Raw genomic sequence first — 27988 nt, forward strand, 5'->3', positions numbered from 1 at the left:
CTTAGATCAACTCACTTCTTTGGCGCTGGATCATGGAACTTGTGCTGAGCCATGCTTTTTTCTCCAAGTCTTTCATTTTGTCTCTGTAAGTCATTTACTTTGTCTCTAATAGAGGAGAGAAAGAAACAATCTGGTTTTTAAAATTGACTCATCAGCCCCGCCTGGGACCTGGCCCAGAAGGAACTGGTGTGTTTCTGGGACTCAGACATCACAGTGCTCATGGCCACCATGACCACCGAGTTGGGAATATGGGGGTGGAAGCAGGTGACGTGGGTCCAGGATGCCTAGCACATCGAGGGGACCGGCTGAACACCTAGGATCAGGCTGTCTGTCAGGAGAGCAGACCCCGAACCATCTGAAACTCAAGCTGGGGAACCCCGAGGATTCCGGCCAGGTCAGCTCAGGGTGTTGAGCACTCGGGTCAGACACAGGGCTGGGCTAGCTCCTGGGGGTGCAGACCAACGATGCCTTCAGTGGTGTGGAGTGAGGAGGGGGGGGTCTTCCCTCTGTGAGTTAGACGGGCATCACGTGAAAAAGGTCAGTTTAGCAAAGTCAGACCTCCGACCTGGACCCACTGCAATGTTGGGCTTCTGCTCACACTTCCAGGGAAGGAAACTCAAAGCCTTTCGGGGGCCAGACAGAGAAGATAAGGAGCAGAGCTGCCTGGGGGGACCGGAGGGGGGTGGGGCCTGCGGCGAGGCTGAGTGCATGGTGCCACGTGGGACCTAACGCAGGGCCTGCAATCGGAGCCCCGCTCTCCGTGTGGCGGAGCTTCTGATTGCCTTTCCCGAAGGCTCCAAAAGCCCCGATTCTGAAGCAAAATCTCTTAATTTCTAAGTGTGGGAAGTCAGTTCACATTTTCAAAAACACAGAAAGGACCAGAGAGACACCCCTTAAACCTTGGGCTGCGAGAGGGCACCCCTGCTGCTGGGAGAGGGAGCCTGGCCTTCCTGAAGCAGACGGCTTGGCACGCTTTCATTCTGTGCGTCTAGGAGCTCTGCACGCCGTGCTCTCTGTACAGCGTCCCCCACTGGGCCGCCGGCTTCGGTCCTCTTCCTGCCTCTCCTCATCCATGTGGCCTTGACAGCTCAGACCCCTGCTTTCCTTGCTTGAAAGTGAGTCCTCGGCATCGAGGCAGCTGCTCAGGCTCCGTAGGTCATAAGGTGCCCAGGCCCCCCCTAATCCGAGGGCTTTCCTGCGAGTTCACCGCGAAGTGAGCCCCCGTGAAAAGTGATCGCTTGCTAACCACTGGGCCCGTGGTCCCTGACCTGCTCTGCTCCCAGCGCCCTTGGCTCGGCCTCTGTTCTTCTAGTCAGTGGTGTTCTGTTCCCACGGCCGTCCCCCAGCCCCACAAACTCATGGCCCAGCTATCCTAGGGCTGGGGAAGTCTCAGCTTAGAGCAGGCTCAGGAAGCCTGCCCACTCCCTGGCCCCCAGCAGACACTTTCCATGCAAAACCATCATCAGATCATCCCCAAAACAGATTAAGAAACGTCAGGCAGGGGGCAGCGTCTCTGAAAAGCCAACAAAGCCAACCACCCCTACTTGCAGAAATCTAGAACCATTCCAGGGAAAGTGAGAGAAGGATGCGCGGGTAAGATGGTCTGTCCCCTTGCCCTGGGAACACCACTGCACCCAGGGGGTTCTCTGCTGCCCAGAGGGCACGGTCTAGTCCTGGAGCTGGAAGCCACGCCCCCTCTGTTGAAGGGCATCCGTCAGCCCACACCCCTCCCACGTACTGCTGCTGCTCCTCGTGGTGCTGGTCCTTGTCCTCCACGTCCTCCTGGAGAAGCCTCTGGTTCTGCTCACTCAACCTGTGGACTTGGCTCTGCAGGTGACGGTTTTCTCTCTCCAACTTCCCCTTGAGACTGGAGAGCCGCTAAAACACAGATGGACAATGTCTCAAACACCACACACTCCGTGATTCCACTGCTGGGAATCTACTTCCAAAAGAAGAAAAAGGCCACGTACACAAAGATGGCCACTCTGGTATTGTCTGTGTCAGCTGGAATGACCAATGCAGCCAATGCCATGGGCATGGCCAAGCCTTCTGCCACTGCACCTTCCAATCAGGCAGCCGTTGGCCACGTGTGGCCGCTGAGCTCTGAAAACGCAGCCAGTCTGAGCTGAGACGGGCCATAAGTGCAAAATACATAGTAGGTTCTGAGGTCTTATTAACAACTAAACACTAATGTAAAATATGTCATTAACAAGCTGCCCGACGCTGTGGCTCAGGTGGTTGGTTGTCAACCCATGCACCAAGAAATCAGCAGTTTAATTCCTGATCAAGGTACATGGCTGGGTTGCAGGCTTCATTCCCCAGTAGAGGGCATGCAGGGGCAGCTGATTGATGTTTCTCTCAAAAAATCAGTAAAAGCACCATTTAAAAAATCCCACTAATAAACTTTTGGAGTTACATGTGACATTTTAGATATAATCCTATCTAATAAAAGAGTAATATGCAAATTGACCATCATTCCACACACAAGATGGCAGCCCCCATGTGGACACAAGATGGCCACCACAAGATGGCCAGCAGGGGAGGGCAGTTGGGAGGGACCAGACCTGCAGGGGAGGGCAGTTTTGGGGGAGATCAGGCCTGCAGGGGAGGGCAGTTAAGAGTGATCGGGCCAGCAGATGAGGGCAGGTGGGGGTACCAGGCCTGCAGAGAAGGACAGTTGGGGGTGACCCAGGCCTGCAGGTGAGGGCAGTTGGGAGGGACCAGGCCTGCAGAGGAGGGCAGTTTGGGGCAACCAGGCCTCCAGGGGAGGGCAGTTGGGAGGAACAAGGCTAGCAGGGGAGGGCAGTTAGGGGTGACCAGGCCTGCAGGCTAGGGCAGTTGGGGGGGGGGCGTGACCAGACCAGCATGGAGGGCAGATAAGGGTGACCAGATTGGCAAGGGAGGGCAATTAGGGGTGACCAGGTCAGCAGGGGAGGGCAGTGAGGGGTAACCAGGCCTGCAGGTGAGGGAAATTGGGGGCGTGCAGGCTGGTAGGGGAGGGCAGTTAGGGGCTACCAGTCCAGCAGGGGAGGGCAGTTAGGGGTGACCAGGCTGACAGGGAAAGGCAATTAGGAACAATTGGACTGTCAGGGAAGCAGTCAGGCATAGATCAGGCCGGCAGGCAGAAGCAGTTAGGGGCAATCAGGCAGGCAGGCAGGCGAGCCTTTGGTAGCCAGCAGTCCTTGATTGTGAGAGGGATGTCCATCTTCCCAGTAGGATCGGGCCTAAACGGGCAGTTGGGCATCCCTCTAGTGGTCCCAGAATGGAGAGGGTGCAGGCTGGGCTGAGGGACAACCCCCCCTCCATGCACGAATTTCATGTACTGGGCCTTTAGTAGTTAAATAAAATAGACCATTCCATTAATCCCACTGTCTCCTCTTACTTTTGAATATGGCTACTATAAAGTTGAGTATTACATATGGTGGCCTGCATTATATTCCTGTTGGACATCTCTGCTCTAGGAAGGGTTGGCACGCTGTTCCTGTCAAGAGCGAGGCACTAAATATGTTAGGCTTTCCAGGCTCACAGTGGTCTCTGCTGCAACTGTTCAACTCTGTTACTATGGCAGGAAAGGTCCGGAGATACAATGTACAGGCCTGGGTGTGGCTGTGTTTAAATATCAAACCAAAAGTCTTTACTCGAAGACACGGACTTTTAAATTTCATATCACTTTCACTTGCCACCAAATATCATCCTACTTTTGATTATCCCCAACCATTAAACACTGTGAAAGCTATCCTTGGTTCACAGCCTGACACAAGCTGGCGTGGGGCTGGACCTGAATTTGGGGCTGAGGCTGGCCAGCTCCTGCTCTAGAATATCATCGCGGTTGGTGAGCAGGAAAGTCCCCAGTTTGGCTTCATACAAATGGAGTTCCAAACAGTTACTTAAGAAGGACAAGAATGGGAACCCAGCTCACAGATCATTGTGAGAATTCAATGAGATGACACAGAGAGCAGAGTGCTTAGCCAAGAGGATGGAAATAAAACGGTACTCGGCTGTTTCCATGTACCGCCCCGACCCTGCAAAAAGCAAAGATCGGGTGAAAGGTGTTCTGTGCACACCCCTGCCAGTCATGGTGTTCATCCCAGCCACATGCCTCTGGCTTCCCCTCCGCCTCTGTGTGACATTCACACACACCCTTTGAGCAGAGATGCCAATGAGGACTCATTCAGACCAGGCTGAGCCCAAGGCCTCAGCCCAGGGAACAGGCCCACCCAGGGTGCTGTGCCCTCCAGCCCCAGCCTCACCTGGCAGTGGTTGTCCAGCTCCCTCAGTGAGATGTCCGTGCTCTGGAGCTCCTCCCTCAGCCACTTGCACTGCGCCTGCCAGCAGTTCACCTCCCGCTGCCTGTCGTTCAGGGAGGTTTGCAGCTTCTTGGTGTGAGTCTGCAGCTCCTCCTGCTCCCCCTTCAGACCCTTGCACTGGGCCTGCCAGGGGTTCACCTCCAGCTGTGTGTCGTTCAGGGAGGCTTGCAGGTCCTTGGTGTGGGTCTGCAGCTCCTCCTGCCCCCCTTTCAGTCCCTCATACAGGGCCTGCCAGTGAACCACCTCCAGCTGTGTGTCCTTTAGGGAGGTTTGCATCTCCTTGGCCTGGGCGTACAGCTCCTTGCTAAGGGCTTGCTGCTCCATGGTGAGGGCTTGCAGCTTCTCATGCTCCCGCTTCAGCCCCTTGTACCGGGCCTGCCAGCGGTTCATCTCCAGCTGCGCGTCCTTCAGGTTGGTTTGCAGCTCCTTGGTGAGAGTTTGCAACTGCTCCTGCTCCCCTTTCAGTCCCTCATACAGGGCCTGCCAGCGGTTCGCCTCCAGCTGCGCGTCCTTCAGGGAAGTTTGCAGCTCCTTGGTGTCGGCATACAGCTCCTTGGCTTGCAGCTCCTTGGTGAGAGTTTGCAGCTGCTCCTGCTCCTCCTTCAGCCCCTTGTACTGGGCCTGCCAGCGCTTCACCTCCCGCTGCTTGTCTTTCAGGTTGGCTTGCAGCTCCTTGGTGAGGGTGTGCAGCTGCTCCAGCTCCCCCTTCAGCTCCTTGTACCGGGCCTGCCAGCAGTTCTTCTCCAGCTGCCTGTCATGCAAGGACGTTTGCAGCACCTGGGTGTGGATCTGCAGCTCCTCCTGCTCCCCCCTCAGCCAGTTGCACTGGTCCTGCCAGCAGTTCATCTCCAGCTGCTTGTCGTTCAGGCTGGTTTGCAGCTTCTTGGTGTGGGTCTGCAGCTCCTCCTGCTCCCGCTGCAGCTGCTGGTGCAGGAAATGGGCCCTGGTGGTGGAGAGACACAGGGCCGAGGGCTGAGGAGCACTCCCAGGCTCTGCCCCAGTTGTGCAACCTTAATCAAAACCACAGCCTCTCTGGGCCTCAGTGTTTTTTTCACTCGTTAATGAAGGGTTGAACAAAATCAGCAGTTTTCAAACTGTGTTCATTGCGGTTCTATGAGGGAGGCTTCCCCAGGTGCCACACTGTGGGCTGGGGGAGACAGGACAGGCAGGCCCGGACACCACTTCCACAGAGCATCCCTGTAGAAGTCCTCCTATGTAAGGCTTTGGCACAGCTGCCTACTTGGATAAAGGGTTCTTTGATTCAAACACTTAAACACTGAATCAGAACATCTTTGCTTTAAGACTCTATGTCTATGCCCAGCTCTTCTCCCCAATTCCAAGCCCCTTTCTAATTTGAACACCTGAGATAAATAAAATAGGAGATTCTGCAGTGTTACGTAAACTCACTGAAATGATCACCATCATCATCATCATCATCATCAGAACCCGACTGGGATTCCTGGGGGAAGATGTAGATCAAAAGGCTCCTAAGACCAGAGGCTCATGGACTCAATTTGAACAGAGGTGTGTGAAGTTTGGCCCACACAGCTTTTTTAAAAAAAATTTAACATTTATTTTATTTCATTTTAAAGTGTGTATGGTTCTATTAATTGATGTCTCTCCAATAAAGACAACTACAAAAAATAAAATAACATAAAGAAAGCAAACAGAAAAAGATGAAAAGATTCCTCCGTTGTTGTCCTGTGAATACTCCCGGGTTTAGGTTTAAGGGTCCCCGGCCTCAAAAATGTTTCCAGGTCATCCTGGTCCTCTGTCTCGCCCAAATAAGCAGCTTTTTTTTTTTTAAAACAAACAAACAAACAAACAAACAAACAAAGTAGGTAGTTTATCGGCATTCAAAAATTTTAAGTTTCACATCCACATTCAGATATCTTTTCCTCAGGGGAAAAAAAAAGCATAAAGAAAGATAACCTGAAGCCTGGCCTGCCTCCCAGCTGACAGCCTGGGTGTGTTCTCCACCAGGGCCTGGTCTATGGCTGACTCTCCTTCCCCGCCTGCTGGACCTACCAGGCCACTGCAGGCAGCTGAGTTTACAGCCCCACAACACATGTTCAATCAGGGCTGTGCCAAGGAAGGCTTCATATGGTCCCGTCTCTGCGTTGAGGCAAGACCTGAATTTGAATCCTGCCTGTGCCACTAACTAGGAGCATTGACCATGAACAAGTTGTGTCATCTCCCTGAGCCTGTTTCCTCCTCTGTTGCTGCGGTTTTTAAAGGATAACAATAGCTCAGCTAATTCTCATGATTCCCAGTATACTCTTGTATCCAGCCACCGGTAGTATATACACTGTTCTCACCGGTTCCTGGGAGTCTCTGGCCACATTTTGTCTACTGATAAGACATAAAGACGCCTCATGTAATACACTCACAGCCAACAGCACCGTACCTGGGCCCGAATGACCCTTGTGTGCCACTCGTATATTCCCCGTGAGGCCCAGTGCAGCCTTGCATGGGAGAACACTAGACAGTGTTTTAGCACTCCATTTGGGGGCCATTTCATACGAGGAAACGCCCCCGCGAAGCACAAATAGAACACCATGGCACTCAATGGACCACGGAGAGGACGCTCCTTTGTGAGAGCTGGAAGAAGGCCGGGGTCAAAGGCCTTGTTCAACCTCAGCTGCAAATGTGCACATCAGGCGACTCCAGTATCTCCCAAACTGGGCACATCCGTGAAAGGCCACGGGCACCGATTTGGGGGTGACCAGTAGATTTCGGCGAGGAGGTGAATTCACAAATGGGAATGGGTGAATGCTGAGGACAGAGCCTCTCTCCCTCAGGGAGCGCTGGTGTTAGAGGATGCAGGTGCCCATGCCCAACAGTCATTGGCACCATAAATGCGGGAGGGGAGGTAATCCAGACCTAGACAATGTACCATCCCAGCTGCCGGAGTCCTTCCTTCCAGCCGCCAGCTCGAGTCCCCTCTACCTTCTTACCACCAGCTGTTACCAGGGCAGGGTTGGTAAAGATGCACCATCACCAGGGGTCTCCCTTGAGCTCAGCTCAGTGGGTGCTGAGTGAGTGGGTGTGAATGACATTCTGGCAGAGGCGCTGCGGGGGCCTGCTGGTTACCTGTCCAGCTCTCGCTGCAGCCTCTGATTCTCCTCGGCGGCCATGGCGCTCGTCCTCTGCTCCTGCTGCAGAGCCTCCTGCTCCGTGTTCAAGAGCCTCCCCAGCTGCTCCAGCGCCGCCTCATGTTGGAGCTTGTCCTTGTAGCTGTTGAAGGGAAACACACCCGCTAAGAATGGACACCCCGAGAGACTGCCAAGCCTGGGTGAGCGGCTTCTCTCTGTAGAGCTGAGGGAGAGGGGGATAGGTAGGGTGCGGGGCTGGACAGAGAGAAGGGGCAGACACTGGGCCAGCTCTGGGAGTGTCCTCCAGCCCAGGAGCCAATCCCCCTCCTCCACCCAACGTGTCTTCATGGTCCCTTCCAGTCTCTGTCAAAGCAGCCTCCCTCCTTTATCCCACTGGGAACAAAACCACTTTCTGAACTCCACGCCCTTCTCAAAGAAACCACCGCACATACAGCAGAATTCCACCGCCCATAAGAGCTGATCCCGCTCCCCAGCATTTGCCTAGTGTCTTGCTGAGGCAGAGGCAAGGGAAGTACTCAGCAGGGCCGCCTCACACGCACAGGAAGTGCACAGCTCCCTCCTGTGCTGCTCCAAGTGTGGGAGGGCCTCTCTTTAGTGCATCTCTCCCTCTCTCTCCCCCGCCTTGGAGTCCTGTGCACATCACACCTCCCCCAGGCTCTGGGTCCTGCTGCACCTGCCAGGCCATTGCAATCACGATCTGCCTGGGCAGACACTCAGCCCACGCTGGCTGATTACATGCACACACAGCCCTGATTTGGCAAAAACGCAAAGTTAAGATTTGCGTGTTTAAGGCACATCACTTGTACCTTAAAAAAGGAGTATGAATAGTCAGAGGTAAAGGTGACATAAGAATGGCAGAGTATGGATAAGTACTGATGCAGGAGAAGGGAACACGGGGCTTTCACTACACTATTCCGTACACTTCCATATATTCAACAGTTTCTAAAGATAAAAGTAAAAAAATAAAATCAGAAGCCCAGACTTTGAGACTTTGGCAGGTAAAAGGCCTGGGAGCGAGGTAAGGCACGCCCTGAACATCGGCAGCTGTGGTGAACGTTCCCCTCCTTGTTCTTGGTTTGGAGAGAAAAGGAAGAGGGAGTAGGAATCCCCAGGGGAGCTGGGACCCCAATGCTGACACCTGCATTCCCTGAGCTGGGATTAGCTGGGCACACCCTTCCCCCTGGGGGACCCTCCTCCCCCTCAGCCTCCAGCCGCACCAACTCCACATCGCAGGGGACCTGGCTCAGGGCACCCTCGGGGCTGGGGAAGGCCCAAGTCCCTGCAGCCCCAGGAGAAGCCAGGGGCGGCCAAGCTGGTCGATGTGCAGACCCCCGAGGGGGTCCCCACATGCTGACACTGAAGCATGTCACCCCACAGCAGCTCCCAGGACAATTGACTCTCGGGCAGCGCTGCTTTGAGCGGGAAGGAGAGGTCCCAGATCACATTCCTGGACCTGGGGCCATGATGACTGGGGCGCCCTAGCCCCCCAGCCACCCCCACAGGACAGGCCTCCCGCTCACATGGCGATGGGCCTCCTGCAGCAGCTGGTGTCCGCCAGCTGCTCCGTCTTCTCCTCCCTGGGGGCGATGGGAGGACGTGGTGAGGGCTTCCTCAGAAGCACCCGGAAAGCCCACCACCTGGGAGACCCCAGCGGGGAAGGAGAGGGGACCTGGCTTCTGGGCGTGAGGAGGGCGTCTGCATGCGGGGATGCAAAAACACACCCAACTCCAAGGTGAGCTTTAAGTTTTCAATGCCTGCTCTCAGACCACACCACAGACCTGAGCTTTCCTCTGAGGGTGCGGGACAGGGAAGGAGCCCACAGCCAGGCAGGCAGCGAGGCCCACTGGCGGGGAGGTGAAGGCTGGCAGCTCCCGAGATACCAGGCATGGTGCCATCACCAGCTGCAGGAAAGGGGGAGCAGGCCCACCAGATAGGACAGGAGAGTCACATCCTCCCTCCAGCCAAGAGCACCCACACTGGGCCTGAGGGTGAGCAGCAGGCTGCTGCTCTGAGCCTGCCATGTCTGGACTGGCAGGAGCCCTAAAGGCCCAGCAGAACCCTGCTGTGCAGGCCCTGGGATGGGAGTGGGGGGAAGGGAGGGAAGGGGAGGGTGCGAACTACCCAGGGCCCAACAGGGACCCAGCTCAAAGCAGAGCCCAGACACTCCCAGGCACGTGGGAGAGCGCCCCCATTTGCTGCCCCGCATGGCAGTGAACCACAGGTGCTAGCAGGTGTGGTGACACAGGGCACAAGGGCGGAAAGAGCGGGGTCACTGGGGGACTCACAGCTTCTGCCTGATGCTGCGCAGCCTGGCCTTGGTGTCTGCCAGCTCCACCGCCAGGTGCTGCGTGTCCTCGCTGGGGCGGCTGCTGGTGTCCCGCGCCAGGGTCAGGGTCACGATCAGCTACAGAGGGCACACAGAGGGGTGTCACCGGCGTGCTACTGTGCCTGGCACAGTGCCCGCACTACAACTTTCTGAGGGATGACTAAAAGATCGAAGAAGTAAAAGAGAAGATGGCAGCTGAGACTGCAATGCCAGGAGAGGGGCAGGAGAAAGGTGGGGGAGTTTTTAAAACACGAGGATACATTTACTGAGACAGCAGGGCCGAGTGAATGGAGCAGGGCCCCCAAGCTCAACTTCTGTCCTCACGCAGGTGTCTGGGAGGGGACTGGGCCCTGCAGGGAAAGTGCCTTCGCCCTGCCCCCAAGGAAAATGGACCAGGAGGACAGACAGTGTGCGCGCTTGAGAGGAAGTCAGCATGAGGAGCCAGGCCCATAATTAGGGCCCCGGGCCCAAATCCCTCCCCACCTGTCCCCCAACTGCTGGGCCACCCGCAAACACACCTCCCTGCAACTGTCTCGCTCATCCACCAGCCTCCTGAGCTGAAACGCCATGTTCCTCGAGAGGGACTGCAGCTCCTCCAGGGCCATGTCTGGGACCTCCAGCCTCTGCAGGTCAAACAGGCTCTCCTGGTGGTGGGTCACCTGGAGGGACACAGGGGGACGGTGCTGCGGAGGCCGGGCAGGGAGCAGCTGTGGGGTCCCCGAGAGCACCCACCTCCCAAGGCCACGCCCCCTGGGACCTAGGCCACCTCTCCCACAGCTGACCCACCTCACTGACATTATTAACCCTCAGCCACCACGTGTCGGTGGGGGGCGGGCAGGCCCCTCAGACAGCCCAGCCACACTCTGCAGCCCAGCTCTTTACTCACACACCACTGCTGCTGGCACACTAGTTCAAGGAGGACACTGACTTCACACCAGACAGCGCTCCTCACAGTGTGGGAGCTCCCTAACTGTCCCCAGGGATTTCAGTCCCGCACCATCCATGTATCACACAAAGAAGGGGAGCCTCGGGAGTGGAGGGTGAGGAGGGATAGCATCTTATTTCTTAAAATAGAATCTAATGCGAAGATGGCAACATATTAGAACGCTTCTGTCAGAACGTTGGGTCCATGACAATCTTCTGTTACTTTTTGAGGAAACATTTCATAGCCTGAAACGCTTTTCAGGGGAGCCTGTATCTCCTCCCCACAGGCCACACAGGCCCACCTGGTTTCCCCTTTCCGCCGGGTGTGAGCGCAGGCCCCAGCCTCATCCGCACTGGGCAGCCTCTCCTCCAACTGCGACATCACCTTCTTCAACCCAGGGACAGGCCCTTGATGGGGAATCAAACCTGTGACCCTTTGGTCGGCTGTCCAACACTCTAACCACTGAGCCAAACCAGCTAGGGCCTGACCTCACCTTCTCTATCTGAGCCCAGACCAGCCCGAGGAGGCAGAAGGTCTGTTTTCAGTCCGTGTCTTCTCAGGGTGGGAAGGTGAGTGTTGGTGCACTCAGGCCTCAAGAGGGGAAACAAATGGCAATCCACTGAGTGAGGTGCACCAACAAAGTTCTTCCATTGCCCAGAGGGGCAAGTGGAGGGGGAGAGCACCTCAAAAGCCCTGCTACCCTGCTTGGCTGGTTTCACTCAGTGGTTAGAGCACCAGCCTGGGGAACGAAGGGTCTCGTGCTAAATTCCTGGTCAAGAGCACATACCTTAGTTGGTGGTTTGATCCCGGCCCCATGTGGGAGGCAACCAGTCGATGTCGCTCCCTGACCTCAATGTCTTTCTCTCCCTCTCCCTCTCCCTTTCCCCTCTTCCTGCTTCCTTTTCACTCTTTCTAAAAAGCAATGAAAAAATATTCTTGGGTGACGATTAAAGAAACACAAAACCCACAACAAGAAAAGGGGGCCTTTCAGTCCCTCAATTGACATCCACTTCCTCACCTTTCCCACCTCACAAAGGAAACAGTGGGATTCAGCAGGTCTCAGAGAATTCGGAGAAATCTCAGCCTGTGGTACGCGGCACCAGAAAGGCAGGGATGTGGGGCTCCGAGGCTGGGCTCCAGGCCTGCTCCCCCCACCCAGTGCCTGGGGAAGGCCCCTGATGTCTGGAGGGGACCCTGGGATGCAACCCAGCCGAACAGCAGTCACATGAGCAGCTTTTTAAAAAATGTTATATTTTATTTCTTTAAAATATGTTTTTATTAATTCCAGAGAGGAAGGGAGAAGGTGAGAAATGGAAACCTTGATGAGAGAGAAACACTGATTGGCTGCCTCCTACACTCCCTACTGGGGATCAAGCCAACAACCCAGCATGTGCCCTGATCAGGAATCGAACCATGACCTCTTGATTCATGGGTGGACACTCAACCACTGAGCCACACTGGCTGGCCCAGAGGAGCAGCTTTAATTGAAGGCTTGTGTTGCCCCTCTGACTCGGTGAGTCTTTTGTGGGGCCCGGCACCTGAATGTATGAGAAGCACCCAATCATTCTGAAGCCTCACCCCCAGGGCGAGCCCTGAATGTGATAATCATTCAGGCTGCCTTGCATCCTCCCCTTGGTTATTTTAAATATTCTGCTGTCTGAGCAGGGAAGACAGTGAGTAGCAAAGACCTAGTCCCCGGATCCATACATGTTCAAAACACAAGGACACACAAGGAAAATTAAAAGGCAGAATGGCCATAGCCAGTTTGGCTCAGTGGATAGAACGTCAGCCTGGGGAATGAAGGGTCCCAGGCTCCATTACAGTCAAGGGCATGTACCTAGGTTGCTGGCTCCTCTGTGGCCAGGCCCTGGTCAGGAAGCACACAGGAGACAACCAATCCATTTGTTTCTCTCACTTTGATATTTCTCTTAGTGTTTCCTCTCTTCCTCTCTCTCTAAAAATCACTGGGAAAATACCCTTGGGTGGGGATTTAACAAAAGCAGAATGGTCCTCAGGCTAACAGGTGGTCGCTCACCATCACAAATGGCTGAGCCTATTTAGGAAAATGCTGACTTCCCCTCCACTTCAACCAGTCACTTCCCTCTCTTGCCCAGTGCGGACTCAGCACCCACCACCCATGGTGCCTGGGGTTGGGTGCCCATCAGCCCAGCCTGTTCCTGGTGCCAGCTTGGGGCACTGTGTCCAACGGCCCCTGCCAGCCCCACACCTGCTCCTAGGTGCCCCTGCTCATGTCTTTCTCATGCCTTTATCTCACCTGTCCAATGGGACTGAAGGCTGAACCACATCTCCTAAGGTAACTAAATCATACAAGGCTTCTTCTGCAGGGAGGGGGGGATGTCAGGGAAATACACTTTCAGGTCAGTGGCTGCCCCATAGGCCTGGTTTCCAGGGAAACCGCTTCTCTGATGTGACCACCTCTGCCAAGGTCCATGGCAGAGGGGCTGCCCTCAGTGCAGAGCCCTCCCGCCCCCACCCCAGGGCCCAGTCTACAGCGACTGCCCTTCTGGGACTTGGCAGCCTGTGTCTCTGCCACGTCACTGACAGAAACGGAGACCCTTTCCCTGGGAAGATCAGCCATGGGAAGCAGAGCCACATGGGCCAGAGCACATTTTCAGAGCAAATCAAACTCTGAGGCCAAACCCCTTGAGAGTACTTAAAACCAGCCTGGCTCCATAGTAGGCAAGAACAGCAGACAAACGGAGACCTGATTGAGGTATTTTAAAAATTTGTTATATTTTTACCCCATTTGTTTTAGCTTGCTGATGACTACCTTTCCAAACAGGTTCAATACATCTGGTGTATGAAACCTAAAATTAGGACAATCACTAATGGGTGATGTAGTCTTTTTAAACTTTCCCTTGGTGGTGAGAGTCTGCCTCTTGGTTGCCACGGGAGTGGGGGTCCACGGCTAAGCCCCACAAAGCCAGCCACACACCTACCTCCCGGATATGGGCCATGATCCCGGCCTGGGTCTCAATGTCCAGCTTTTGTATTTTGTCAAAAAACTCCCCTTTCCTGTCGCACTGTGGAGGTAACACATGTTAATGGAAGCATTCTGCAAGGGAGGCAACCTGGGCCCACCACAGCCACAGAAATAGTTTCTAATTGAACTGCCCACCAGCCCCTGGCTTCCTCCTTTATAACCAAGAATGTGTCCTCCCTCCTGTCCCTTAGACAGAGGTTTCTCTAGAAGTTGCTCTGACCACCACAGAGGAATCACCAGGGGTACTTGTTTTCAAAAAGCCCATCAGGTTGAAAACGCTGGGGGTGAATCACAGAAATCTGCACGTTAAACAAACTCCAGTGACTCTTAAACCAGATAAGGTCAAGAGCTCCAGGGTGACAGCCTTCCTCTTCAAAGGGCCGGATGGTAGGAACATCTCCGAGTCTGCGGGCCATTTAGTCTCAGCTCTGCCATTGTGCTGTGCCAGCAGCCAGAGATAATACATGAAGAATCCAGTGGGGCCCTGTGCCCATGAAAGTTTTTTCCAAAATCAGGGAGGGTCAGATGGGGCCCCCGGGCTTGATGGAGTTTCTGATCTTTGGTCTATGTGTCCCTATACTGGGGACAATTTGCTAAGGGCACCCTGGGCTGAGGACTCCCCACTTGCTTCTTGTTAAAGGTGCCCTGGGACTAGAATCGGCTGCCACCTAATGAGTGGTCCCTTCTCTCAGGAAGCCGGGATGGGTCATGTTGGACTGAAGGCAGCTTCCCTCCCACCTCACTCACTAAAGGGGAGTCTTTCCCCCAAACCCACACACAAGATGGCCAAGGGCAGGCCCCCTCCACCCTTGCCCAAGCCCTACCTGGACAGCACAGCCCAGCACCAGCACCAGCATCTTCTTCATCTCCTCCATGCTCTTTGCTAAATCAAAAGAGCAACATATTTCAGTAGAGTCATCTCCTCATAAAATCTCACCAGTGATACCCCACTCTGCTGGTGGGGGGGGGGGGAATCAGATAAGCTAAAAAAAATCATTTCTCTACCCAGTGATTTCGACTTGGGTGTACCCCGCCATCTGTTTTCTACGTATGGGCTTGTGTATTATTTAAGCCGAATGAAAATTCTGTACATAAGTATCTGTGGTCCTTTCCCACTCAAGTATGTCACCAATATCTTCCCATGATAATCCACGAACTTCAACATCAGCATCTCTTGTTAGTGTGTTCGGGAAGCAAGCCCATGGCAGAGAGGCGTCTCCACAGGAAGTGCTGAGTGGGCGCTGAGATGAGGCGCACACAACTCCACCTGTTCATCGTGCAGCATTGCAAATACACAGGCCCCGGACGCACCCCCAGCTTCTGCCCACATCCCGCTGCTGTGGGGAAGCACGGGACTTGGTGGGAAAGTCTGTAAGGAGGAACCTCCGAAAGACTGGGGGCCTCTGGGGAGACCTTGCCGAAGGCGGCAGCCCTGCCTTGATTTTTCCAAACAAGTCTGATCCCCGGGTATTTTGCGAGAATCTCTATGTTTAGTCTTTAAAGACCCGACCTTGTAGAAGCACATACTTTCTCAAGGATGCTTACCCTGCTGATTGTATTAGAGGTTCGTTTTAGTTCCAGCTGTTATGACAATAAAAGCCAGAGGAGGCAGGCGAACAGGGTACTTGGTGGCGATAGCCCAGTAGTGCCTTAGCCTCTCTTTCACAGAAGCGCGTGTTAGAGTCATCATTCCTCCGCTCAGGGCACGCCCCTCCTCCTCCTGTTTCTCAGTGTCAGTGTTTGGCTGGAGGCTCCCAAGAGAACCCCAGACAACATACAGACGTCACTTTTGATGGTCTCATGCTTACTTTGCACAACGGCTACCAATTTACTCAACCAACTTCCTTCCAGAGGCTCAAGCTTTCAATGTTTTAATCTAAATGATGCTAAACAACATCTTAGTGGTTAGGTTCTTTGCTTTTTAGAAGAAAGAAGAGCAAGTGATTTTTGAAAAATGTTTTTAGAGGGAAGGGAGAGAAAGACAAACTCGATCTGAGAGAGATAGACTGGCTGCCTCTTGCATGCCTCTTCCTGCTCACACCCTCCTTCCCCATCTTGAGATAGAGTCTGAAACCCAGGCATGTGCCCCAACCAGGAATCAAACCAGCAACCCTTTTGGATGATGTCCAACCAACTGAACCACACAGGCCAGGGCTTAGAGCAGGGGTGGGGAATGTCTGGCCCAAGGGCCATATAAGGCCCCAAAATCATTTGGCCTGGCCCTCCCAAAGCATTAGGAGTGAGTTAATCAAATGTTTGACCAAATATAGCAGCAAATTTTTAAGTTGATAATTTTGTATGGCCCACAAATGATATCATACATACCCAAATGGCCCTTGGCAGAAAAAAGGTTCCCCACCCCGGCTGCTGGTTTGTAAATCGGATTCTTATTTACCTCTTAGGGAAAACTCATCCTTTAAGCTCTTTGTACTGCCAAATTGCCAGGCAGAAAGGCTTTTACCATTTCACTCTCTCACAACCAACATATGATAAGCCCAACTCCCCAGACCCAGACCAACTCTATCATACTGCTCTTCTCAGCTCTGCCAAGAAGCAGGACAAAAAGAAATCACACTTCACCACTGTACACTGTCTCCTTGATTATGGATCTTGATGTGCTTATGAGTGCCAGCCACTTAGATCAACAGCGTCAGAGTACTGGGCTGTAGACCTGGCTGGTTACCAGGAGCAGTGTGACCCCACCAAGCTGTACCCTGTCCCCCAGCCTCAGTTCCCATCTCTGAAATGGAGACAGCTGGCCTGGGTGATGTGCAGAGTGGTTTTGGGGTAAAAAAAAAGTTATCTAGTTTTCCAGCTTCCTCCTCATATCCTGTTCTACTTGGGGAGAAGGAATGTGCCAGAAAAAAACATTGTCTTCTTGGAAGACTTACCCACACTCCCTTGCACTGTGCTAAATGGCCCAAGGTACCACCAAACACCCCTGGGATGAAGAAAACAAACTCGCGTCCCAAGAACGAGTGCTGTGCTTTATTTCAGATCCTGGGCTGTAAGGTGTGTGTGGAGTAATAGGTGACCTCGTCCTAATAGCTCTCAAATGAGAAATAGCTAAAAACAACCTTTCCTGTGATGAAGACACTATGGTTGAGTCTCAGAACTGGGGGCTGGACATTGACTGACCTAAACTGCACCTTCCTTGTCACCTCCCAGCCTGAAGGAGGGCGGAAGGGGTGAGGGCTGGACCACAGGGTCCCCATGGACCATCCAGATCCCACTCTTAACAATATGCTCAGTAAGGGTGGGTGCTGCAGATCCATCCACTACCCGCAAAGACGTCCCTGTGCTAATGAGTGTAGAACTTCCTCAGTGTTTCAAATGGAATAATTTCAAAGACTTATGATTGTTATTTCACTTGAGGCATTTCATTGGCGCCAAGGGCTTAAATCCATAGTCATTCATAAATATAATCTCCATCCTGACTCACTTCTCTATTCATGCTGAGCAGATGATCAGCCACATTTCAGTTTTGATGAAAAAATAAAAGGGAATGAGCATAGGAGTGTTAAAAGCCTCCAATCAGCCCCACCAAAACCTTTCCATGGTCAAAGTGCTCTCGTCCACCAGCCCATGTGCCCATGTGGCCATTCCCCGTCCCCAAATCAGTGCCCACATGACAGGCAAGTGCCTCTTGTAAGCCCTTTGGTGGATATTACAGGCACAGACCCTCCCAGCCATCGCCAGCTCCTCTTCCTACAGCGATTCCCCTCCCCCAGGCCTGTATATGGTGCTGTAGCCAGCAGAGAGCTGACACCCAGCGAGGAAGTGTTTTGAGGGCGTGGAGCAGCAGAAACAGAAGGCAGAATTCATACAGAACATCTTGATGTTCGCGGCAGAGGGTCCAAGTGTACCATACTTTGGAATAACTCCAACTGCTCTGAGTGTCCATGTTCCCAGCCACCGCAGAGGAAAACAGCATGAAAAGTGGAAACACGTGTAGGATAGGCCCACTCATCCACTACTAACAGCAAGAGCATAAGAAAGGCAGAGACTAGAAACCCTGTATACACACACACACACACACACACACACACACACACACACAGATACATATGAGTTCAATCTACAGTCTGACGTGGCTCAATGAAAGAGCAAAGAGTTCCACTCCGTCAGCACTGGCAATTACACACATGAAAATCATGATTCATTCATTCATTCATTCATTCATTCATTCATTCCGACCCATCAGGCATCAAAATAAACCAAACACAAAAATCTGATCCAGTGCACTGTTAGAAAAGTATAGAATTCCTGTTTGCTAAGTTTTGTTAACGAGGGCGGGGGGGGGGGGGGAGTGTGAGGAAAGTTTAAAGGTAGAGAATTTTAGAAAAATCTTCATGGAAAAAAATGATTTAAAATAAGCTTTGGGGCGATAAACAGGGCACTAGGAGATTCAGGTGGAGCAGTGCTGTGTTTGTTCTCACCAGGGTGAGTGGATAAAAACATGTGTTGCAAACAAAGGCATCCTGTGACTTTTCCTACACAGATTCCGATGAAACTTATAAGAGAGCGCGAGAGCGAGCGCGAGCGCGAGAGCAGCAGAAGTTCCCTCACTTTTTATGGGAGGCTGATACCCAATTTCTCTCAGGATTTCAGGGGTAAGGAAAACTGGTATTTTCATAAATCTTTCAGACTGTGGGTTTTGAATAGTTTCAAACGCACAGAAGACTCTCTGGTGGCTCCCCGCCAGCGAGATTGGCTCAGTGACAGTTAAGCAGGCAAATTAGAAACAAACCTACAGACAGCTCCCTTCCAGGCACCCATGTGTTCCGGCTGCTGGGAGCTTTGTCGTAATCAACACCGTCCTCTGCCTCAGACCAAGAACATGGACAATGCACAAGAGCTGGAAAGCGCCCAGGGAACCTGGAGAAGGACCTCTAGTCTGCAGTGAGATCAGGCAAGGCTTCTTAAAGGACGTGACCTCTGAGCTGAGACCCACAGGGTGAGGGGGGAGCGTTAGACACAGTGAGCGAGAGCGTTGCAGGCACAGGACAGCACGTGCAAAGGCCCAGAGGTAAGAGAACATGGTGCTGGTCCGGGAGCCATGGTGCAGGCAGACGCACAGGATGTGGCGGAGGAGATCCACCGCCTGTTTTCCTCCCCAGGAGCCACCTGACAAGCATGAACTAACTCTGACTTTCTGGAAGATGTCCAGGAGCACATTTCATTCGGTCTTTCAAGGTCACAGCGAGTGTCCGAGGATAGGACGTGGAACCCTTGCCCTCTCGGGCCTCAGGGTGCAGTGGCAGACCTGCCAGGACTTCCTGGTGAGACCCACCACGGACTGAAAAGGGCATCACAGGGTCCCCGTGGGAGAGAGATGTGAGTTCCTCCACAGATTCTTCCTTTCTTACCAAAAGGTCCCCACCCTGTGAAGGTGGCCCTGACTCCACATTTACTGAGGAGGAGAGACCCCCAGAGAGGCCACATATGACTCAGCCCCTAAGCCCACCAAAGCAGGGGCCATGGCTGCATGCCCAGAGGAACAAACCCATCCTTTAAACTCTCACCGGGATGACCCCGTGTTTTCACTGTGCTGGCTCCAAGCTGGCAGCCAGAGCTCTGTGTCCAACAGCTGCCCAGAGCCACTGGCACTGGCCAAGCCGCCCGGGGAGGGGGGGAGCTTTCACTCACCAGACAGCGGGTCTTTGCCAATCATCAAAACATCTGGCAAGCTCATTACAATCAGTTGCTTGAGAACTTCCTACGGAAACAAAGAGGAAAGATACCACTGAGAAAAGGAAAGGAAATAAAGAATGACTAACAACATGACAGCTTATCAAGTCACTGGGGGAGCGCAGCCACTGCATGGTAACTGGAAACATGCTGCGTAAGAGGAAGGAATAGTCAGGACATAAATAAATGTGAAAAGTCAGAGCTACCTTTACTTCTGCCCTCATCATAACCAAATAAACATCATGTCTGCATATGTTCAGAGACCTTGGGAAGAAGAGGATACGTTACATGCCAGGACAGCAGCATCAGGTGTGAGTGTCTTTTTAAATTTTTTAAAATATGTTTTTATTGATTTCACAGAGGGAGAGGGAGGGAGTGGAGAGAAATATCAATGATGAGAGAGAACCATCCATAGGCTGCCTCCTACACGCCCCCTACTGGGGGATTGAGCCCCCAACCCCTGCATGTGCCCTGACTGGGAAGCCAACCGTGACCTCCTGGTTCATAGGTTGATGCTCAACCACTGAGACACAGCGGCTGGGCTGTGAGTGTCTTTGAAAAAGATGTCTTTATTTCCGTGGTATGATTTGCTGGTGCAACCAAAGTAAAGAATGAAAATTAAAGAGATGCTGTGTCAGCAGGTCCCTGGTGCAGGCTGTAAAGGTGGAGACTTCTCTCCTTTACAGCAGCGCCCTCCCTGGGAGAGGGATAGACCACAGCCACGCTGCACCCCTCAGAGAGGTGGCTCGGGAATGGAGCTGCCTTCACAGAAGGGTCTTTGAAAGGAGGCCCAGGCACCAGCCCCGGGTCTGGGGGTCTCAACCAGCCCTCCTCGGAGTGTGCGGCTCACCCGGACCCTCCACTGCGTTCCCCAGAGCGCCTCCAGGGCAGGTGGTCTTCCCTGTCCAGAAGGGCCTTGCTGTGTACGACTCAGAAGATAGAAATCCAACTTTCCAGAAGACAAGTAAGGGGGTAGGTTTCACAGGTATTCTTGGCCTTAGACAGTGGTCGCTAGAGAAATTCCTCACCAACAAAGCTCTTCTTATCCCTTTTAAAAATGTTTCCAACTTTTTTCAGGAGTCGCTCTATTGCATAACTCACTGAATGTCTGCATTCAGTGTCCTGCCAGCCAGCACTGATAAAGAAAAGGGGGACCATTACACCATGGGCCCAGCAGAACACCCCAGGACTCTCTGAATCATCAGATTAGAAAGGTGGCCTAGGCACACAGGCTGGGAATTGCAGTGCCATCAAACATTTATGCACTGACTTTATCCTCCCTTCTTGTCATCTTTCTGTGGCTCTTGTCCACACCAGAACTTGGGGGGAAGGGATGGTACCCCATGAGGTGTACCCACTCCCAACACACCAAGCCCCTCTCCACTCAGGGTTGGAGAGTGTTTCCTGGCTATCTGGGGTCCATTGTCACTGCATCAGAGGTGACTAACATTTTCTTAATCATGTCTATGTTCCTCCAACAATGTCAGATGTACATTTCCTTCTATTCTTGGAACTAAAGTTTCCATTTTTCAAATGGAGCATGCACATTTCTATAGATAATTCCAATGTTTAGTCGTCAGCCCCATGCTCATCCAATACAACTGCCACACAGAGCTGACAGGTCTCAAAAGGAAGGCGGAGTGGGGAAAAGGTGCAAGCAGTGTATGGAAGTTTATCTAAAGATATCACACAAAGTAATGTTAGTGTGTGTGCATGTGTATATATACAGTGACACACACATGCACACATACATGCACACACAGCAAGAGTATAAAAATTTGAACTGGATACCCAGCAAATTGGTGATAGCGGTTATCTCCAGGGAGGGGGTGAAGGATAATTGGACTCACTAGAGGCATCCTGGAGACTTCTATCAGAAAAAAAATCTTTCCTTTTATTAAAAAATATATTTTAATTGATTTTCAGAGAGGAAGGCACAGGAAGAGAGAGATAGAAACATCTATTTCTTAAAAAAAAATCTGAAAGCAATTTTTAAAAAACCACATCTATAATCTATAATAATAAAAGGGTAATATGCTAATTAGACCATACATCCTTCTGGATGAAGCTGGGGCTGGAGGGAAGCCATCAGGGTCCCAGATGCCAGAGGGAAGGCAGGTGCCGGCAGCAGGCAGAAGGAAGGCCTACCATTCCACGAATTTTCGTGCATCGGGCCTCTAGTATGTTCATATTCATTTGAAAAAAGGATACTCAGGTGTTCATTATAAACACTGGTACTCTTTGATTTTTCATTTTTCCAAGTAATGGTGGTAAGAAGGGATTACAGAAGATCACGCAACCCCAGACTATTTCTTCTGCTGTTTCCTCGGAGACACAAAACAATATTGGGGTCTGCCGAGCCTTCTAACCAAGGTGAGAGTTCAGAAGGAAGAGGCCAAGTTCAAGGAATCATAAACCACACTTCCTCGAGGTGCCCTTAACTGGAAATCTTGGTGGTCGCTGGCCATCATGGGATGTGGCATATCGGGCCCAGGCCCATCCTCTGCTTGACAGATGAGAACTCAGAGGCCCAGAGAAGGAACGCACCTGAGGGGAAGAGCTCGGAGAACCTCAGCAAACCTCCCATTTCAGAGTCGGTCCTGCAGGTGGGTCCCTACATCCATCTAAGGGTATTCCCAAGTGCCCTCCCCTGATGCCTCAGAAGAGGACAGCCAGGGTGGCAGAAGCGTTGCCTGGCAAACAAGACCAGGGCTGGGTTCCGTGACTTTGCATGTCTCGCTGAAAAGCCACGGGCAGAGGGATACCATTCTACGTGGGGTGATCTCTCACCCTCCCTGGTCAGGGTAAGGAATGTCTGTCTCGTGGGGTGACCTCTCACCCTCCCTGGTCAGGGTAAGGAATGTCTGTCTCGCTTCATCCAAGCCCTCACAACAAGGGGGCACTGGGCGGTACTTCTTTTGGAAATCTTTCTTGACTGTCGCTTCACAACAATAACCAGTTATGCGTACCCTATCATGTCAGGAGGGAGGGAAAAAAGGCAGAATATAAAAGGCAGGGCGTGAAACACAACTCCCCATGCAAACACTGGGAGGAAACACTAAACTGCTCATAGTGACTGTCTCTCAGTGGTGGGATTGTGGGTGGCTCTTATTCTTCCTACTTGTGTGTTTCCGAGCTGTTTGTAAAAAGCACGTATTACTTATATGATCAGAACTTTGCTTTCCAATAAATCGGAAGGAAATACACAGCACAACCCTGCCCGCACCCACCTGTGTCAGCCCAGAGGCAAGTGCCTGCGTCTTTCTCAGAGTGAGCAGGACTGAGGCGGGGGCGCCCTGCGGCCCTTAGCAAGTGCTGCAGCAAACATTTACTCTGGGCCTCGGGGCTGAGGCTGCCACGCACCCTGCCCTGCCCTCAACGAGCTGCCAGCACGCAAGCCGGGCCAGGAGGCAGGTCCTTCCTTCTCCCTGCGATTCTCTCTGGGCCCTGAGGGTGGACTGGCCGTCTTTTCCTTCCTGGGACGGTTCCGTGTTCTGGAGCGCTACCCAGTGCCTAAGAGCAGCAAACTGCCTGCAATTCCACATGGTCCAGCCCCCTTGGCCAGCCCAGAGCTGAGCGGCAGGGCAGCGGACCACCATCACCTGCACCCTCCTCGACCAGCGGGACTAGAGGAAGGCATGCACATGGCCACACAGCTCACCCCGGAGCCTGCCTGCTCCCTGCTGCTCACAGAGAGCCTCAGGAACCTCCCTCCGCTGAGGCCTTCATGGCTGCCGCAGGGAGAGGTGACGCCCTCCCAGCTACACCTGAGGTGGGAGGCCTGCCCGTCAAGGGTCCCACGTTGGCATCTCCCTGGTTTTGATGCCTGTGAAACCAGGACAACAGGCCTTCATCCCAGCAAATGGGGCAAGTGCTGACTGGGACAGACGCTGACAGGACTGCCTCCACCTTGACACCCTTTCCCCCGTCTCCTGCCCATAACCCTCCAAACGGGAAACTCAGTTGCGCACCATCACTCCACTCAGGTGTCATTTCCTCCAAGAAAACTTCCCAGCTGCCCCCACGCAGCCTGAGGTAGGAGACTTGTCTGTTGAACTGTTGGCACCATCCGCCTCCCTGGCACTTAGCACACAGCATCAAAAGCACCTGCTTACCACGAATGGTGCCTGCAGCCAGGAATCAAGGTCCCTCCACACCCAGACCCAAGTTCAATGGCAGCACCACCACCTCCCCTGTCCTTGGCCATCACAAGGGCAGCACTAGCTGAAACCCACCAGCCTACAGCATGCCCGACCCCCTGAGTGTGGCCCCCCTCAGACCAAGAAACGAGGACACTTCAGCCCCATCGTCTGAGCTCTCCCAGGCCCTGCCCAGAGGCTGCTCAGAGTCAGGGTGCTGTGCTGCCAACAGGCCATGGAATGAGCACAGCTGTGAGCTGGGAACAGGGCCAGAGGCGGAGTCTGCCCAAGATCTCAGTGAAACCACAGAATAATCCTGGGACTTGTTGGGCAGTGAGTGTTTCTTCAAAAAATATATATTTTATTTATTTCAGAGAGGAAGAGATAGAAACATCAAAAATGAGAGAAAATCATTCATCGGCTGCCTTTGTATGCCCAAACTGGAGACTGAGCCTACAACCTGGAGCCATGCAGGCCAGGCCAGGGAGTGGTTCTTAAAGCATGTTCCCTGAGGTCCCAGGAACTCACAGAGATGCCCTGGAGGGAAAGGTGGGGGCTGAGCAGAGGGCACTAGGGTCCCCCAACCCGCATCAATCAAAGTCATGGGGCTTCACCTGAGATCTTAAGAAAACTCATATGGGGACACAAGTTTCAGTGCTCAGAAGAAGTGTGAAAACCAGGGCCCAGGTGACAGGTTCAGTCCATATGGCGTCCGAGCTGGTCATATAAAGACCATAAAGATCAGAGATTTCACCCCACCTTCCCAAGGCTGGGGTGGGGATTTTAACAGCCCTTCGCCATCAGGTCCTCCTGCCACGGACTATCTGCGAATGAGATACGGTGAACATGACCAGTGGACACTCTACACGCTGAACTCCAGTGCTTCCCTCCGCACCCTGGGGGCTTATCCCTTACAGTCCTGACCCAACATAACCCTCTTTGGCTCCATATCTCCTTCAACCCCTTGAATTGCTGCTGTACAAAGACTCGCTGAGCTGCGGACAATAACCAGGTCAGTGTGCCCCTCCCAGAACCCATTCCAGCCACTCCCCATGCGACTGGTGCTTGGGGCCACAGTGGCGACTCATCTCTGGGGCCCTCACAGCACCAGACCCAATGCCATGCACACGGCTCAAAAGACATTTGCTGGACAAAGTAAAGCTACCCAACATCTGCCCCTTCTCACAATGCGGGGGGAGGGGGGAATAAAAGGTGCAAGTGAGAACCCTCCAAGTGTCAGCAAGCAGCTGCCTCACCGTGAACAACATCTCCTCTGCGCTTCCTGCGGGGAAACCTTTTGAGTGACGACATTGTCTGGAGCACAGAAGTCCTGAGAGCAGAAGCTGCCCTTACCTGGTAGAAGGTCTTAATGTGTCTGACCAGGATGGTCAAGTTCTCAATGCGGAGGTTCACATCGTTGTTCACATGCTGGTGGAAGCGCTGATTAGGCCTGGGGTCTCTAGGGGAGGAAACAGGAGATTAGAAACGGCCTCCCCCAGCATTTGCCTCACCTCCCTTCCCAGCGCTGGGCAGCCCTCTCCAAGCCCAGGTCAGTGAGAGGCTGAAACCAGTGTGGCTCCAGTCAAACCCGAATTCCGCCCCCGCCGAGCCATGGACCTTAGACAGTACACAACCCTCCCAACCCCATGACAAGCCCTGCTCAGGCCCTTAGTCAATGTCATTTCCATTCCCACTCCCAGCAGCTCCCACAAACCACCACCAAATGCAATGCACACCCAAAAGGTTACACTGTGTGAAAATCGATAATCCACCCCACAATATATTTAAAGATTAAGAGAGTTAGGAACTGAACACGCCAAAATATATGAACCATCAAGAAAGAAAAAGGGGAAACATGGTACATTTTCTGACTTAAATCCATAAAAATCATTAATGTTCTACTTCACATGGGTTCCCCTCCTCTGTCACCAGCCTGGGTCTTGGGCTGGTCCTGTGAGTTTACATTCTAGGGACACAATTCCACTTGGACAAATCACATCATAAGTCTGTGACACTATATGGTGTATGCCACCTAGGAGACAGGCTAACAGTAGAGACTCAAGCAATTCATGTGGGAACCCCCAAAGCCTCATTGACTTTCCACTCTCCAGCAAAAGTCAGGTCTGGTCGTGATGAAACCAGAATTCTCAATCAAGTGACTTATAACTTCACTCATCGACATGTGTTCAGGATATTTCTCAAAATTCTCAGGCTCCTAAAAGGTTTCCTATCTGAAGAGAACACACTCAACAGGAGGCCTTAGCTGCTGCCTCTCCTGCTTTTCATAACAAAGCCCTTCCCCACAGTCACTGTCCCAGGACACAGGGAGGGTGATCATTCAAATGAGGGCTGTCTTCATGGGTTCAGGAGGGCGCTGAGCCTCCTGGGAGCTGGTCTGATGGGAGAGAGGCAGGCCTCTTCCTCTTTCCACAGTAACCTGCTCCCCTCAGTAATTAAGGAGAGATTGGAGAGATATGGAAATCGTTCTCAATGCCATTCGGCTCATTTGAAGCCAATAATTAATACAAAATTGACAAATAGGAAAAAAATCTACAAGTAAATATTTCAAATGTCACTGGAAGTACAACTTAAAAACCACCACCACCACAAGCTGTTTGAAATTCAACCAGGACACCAGCAGCTGACTTGGAGAGGACGACACAGGCTGGGGCTGTGGCAGCCCCGACTGCCCATTTGGGAACAGGAGTGAACGGTCATCCTCAGAATGTCTGGGAATGAGACACGGTGTCTGCCGAGACCGAACTGAGCTCTTTCCCTGGCAAATGAAGGCCCAATTAAAAGTCAGATGGGACCTCCCCAGGAGTGCCAGCAGCCAAAGGGCCTCAGCACACAGGGACGCTCGCTGCACCTAAAAAACACTCCAAGCACTAGGGTAGGGGCCTGGGCTCTGACCTTCTGCTTCTCCCACCAGCTCTGAAGGGCAGTACTAACTGAAACTACGCTCCAAAAGAGCCCTGGCATTTACTACCTGAGCACTCAGACTAATTATCATGATCATTAACCAATACTCCCTCCTTTAAGGCTCTCAGGGCAGAGAAAGGCTATTAGGAATCAAATCCAAACAAACCAACTATTGCTAAGGGAAGTCTATCCCATTCTCCTGCTGTGGGAAAAACAGAGCAAGCGCTGCTGATTCCAACCTGGGCCAAATCAAAACGGTGTCCACTCCCACAAGTACATGCACACCGGCACAGGAATGCAGGCACACGGGCACACATGCACGCGCATACACACACACACACACACACACACACACACACACACACACACACACACCAGTTCTGGGCCTCACTCTAATGACAATGATGATGGACATTTGTTGGGCATTTTCTATATACATGATCTTTTTTAATCCTCCCAGATCTGTGAAATTCCATCCCTTATTACAGATCAGGAAATGGAGGGGTAGAGAGTTTAAGGAATTTGCCCAAAGTAATAAACTAGTAAGTGGTAAAGGGGGATTAGAACTTGCCTGCCTGATGCTAAAGTCAAAGCTCTTAGATGATTTTCTCACAAGACAGTGAAAAATGTGTGCAACGTGAATCAGACACCTTCTTTTCCCTGGGGTACCAGTGGGTACCCGGAGATTCTGCATTTACAGAAGAGCCATTCGGCAAATTTCCCATGCATCTCCATCCACGCCCCTCAATGCTTCACTTTCATTCAGCGATTCTCCTAGACCAGGGCCTCCCCAGAAAGCTGAGCTCACAGGGCTTTCCTGCTCCCAGGCCCTCATGTCACTGGGAGGCCAGGGCTCAGAGACCACCGCAGCCTTCCTCAGTTGCCCAGGTGCAGGCACCTGAGTCCCTGCCCGCCTCCTGGTGGCTCTGAAGTGTTAGGTAACAAGCCCCTTATCTGAGCCCCAGCAAGCCATTAGTATATTGCTGCTCTCTTTCCTCAGGTCCTATCAACCTGGGGAGAACTGATCCAAACAGGTGAACAGCAGGCAGTTGGAGCTCCCAGCATGGACGGTAAAGCAGAACAGCCTTACCTGCTGGTGAGTTCCATTCCTCCACTTGGCAGGAGTGAAAACACAGGCTTAGCTTCAGTACTGTGTCAGATGTGGGGATAAGACTTGGGTCCCAGAGTCTAGTTCTGTCCTAGCCCTCACTGGGAGGGACTAAGGCTATGAATTATCATAATCTAGGAGACTAAGAATGTGGGAGAAAGACTGAAGAAACACAAAGAAATTCGTATGGGCTGCCACAACTCCTTCCTGGATCAGGAGGGTATACACATGAGTGAGTAACTGACACGAACACCTTTTACGTGGCAGGCGCTGTGCTACATGCTCACACATCATCGGATCTAATCCTCACAATCATCTCTTAGGGGGACACTGCACTTCCCATTTCATAGATGAGCAAACTGAGGTGATGAGTGCCACGCCCAGCGTCAGGCAGCTAGGATGAGAGATACCTGGACTTCAGTCCCCGCTGGTTCCCTACATGTGGACACA

At 52.6% G+C, this 27988-nt stretch overlaps 1 protein-coding gene across 1 annotated transcript; it reads right to left on the reverse strand.

Moving 5' to 3' along the window:
• Window positions 1–24: 24 nt before the first annotated feature.
• LOC129151817 (protein Daple-like) lies at window positions 25–27537 on the reverse strand. Its single transcript, XM_054727947.1, has 10 exons — window positions 27521–27537; window positions 24862–24967; window positions 19328–19397; window positions 14503–14561; window positions 13635–13718; window positions 10268–10408; window positions 9709–9827; window positions 7401–7544; window positions 1739–1878; window positions 25–105 (listed from the first exon to the last, which is right to left on the reverse strand). Exons 1-9 carry the CDS (start codon window positions 27535–27537, stop codon window positions 1809–1811), a joined length of 810 nt encoding a protein of 269 aa, XP_054583922.1. The 3' UTR covers window positions 25–105; window positions 1739–1808.
• Window positions 27538–27988: the final 451 nt, after the last annotated feature.

Source organism: Eptesicus fuscus, chromosome 16 (genome assembly GCF_027574615.1).
Source record: "Eptesicus fuscus isolate TK198812 chromosome 16, DD_ASM_mEF_20220401, whole genome shotgun sequence".
Lineage (NCBI taxonomy): Eukaryota > Metazoa > Chordata > Mammalia > Chiroptera > Vespertilionidae > Eptesicus > Eptesicus fuscus.

What these genes read in the sequence shown, in the direction of transcription:
- LOC129151817 (XM_054727947.1), bottom strand. An exon ending in TGCTGGGCTGTGCTGTCCAG is followed by an intron (nt 13,719 to 14,502) that starts GTAGGGCTTGGG and finishes TTACCTCCACAG; the next exon opens with TGCGACAGGAAAGGGGAGTT. An exon ending in CTGCAGCGAGAGCTGGACAG is followed by an intron (nt 1,879 to 7,400) that starts GTAACCAGCAGG and finishes TCTGTGTTTTAG; the next exon opens with CGGCTCTCCAGTCTCAAGGG.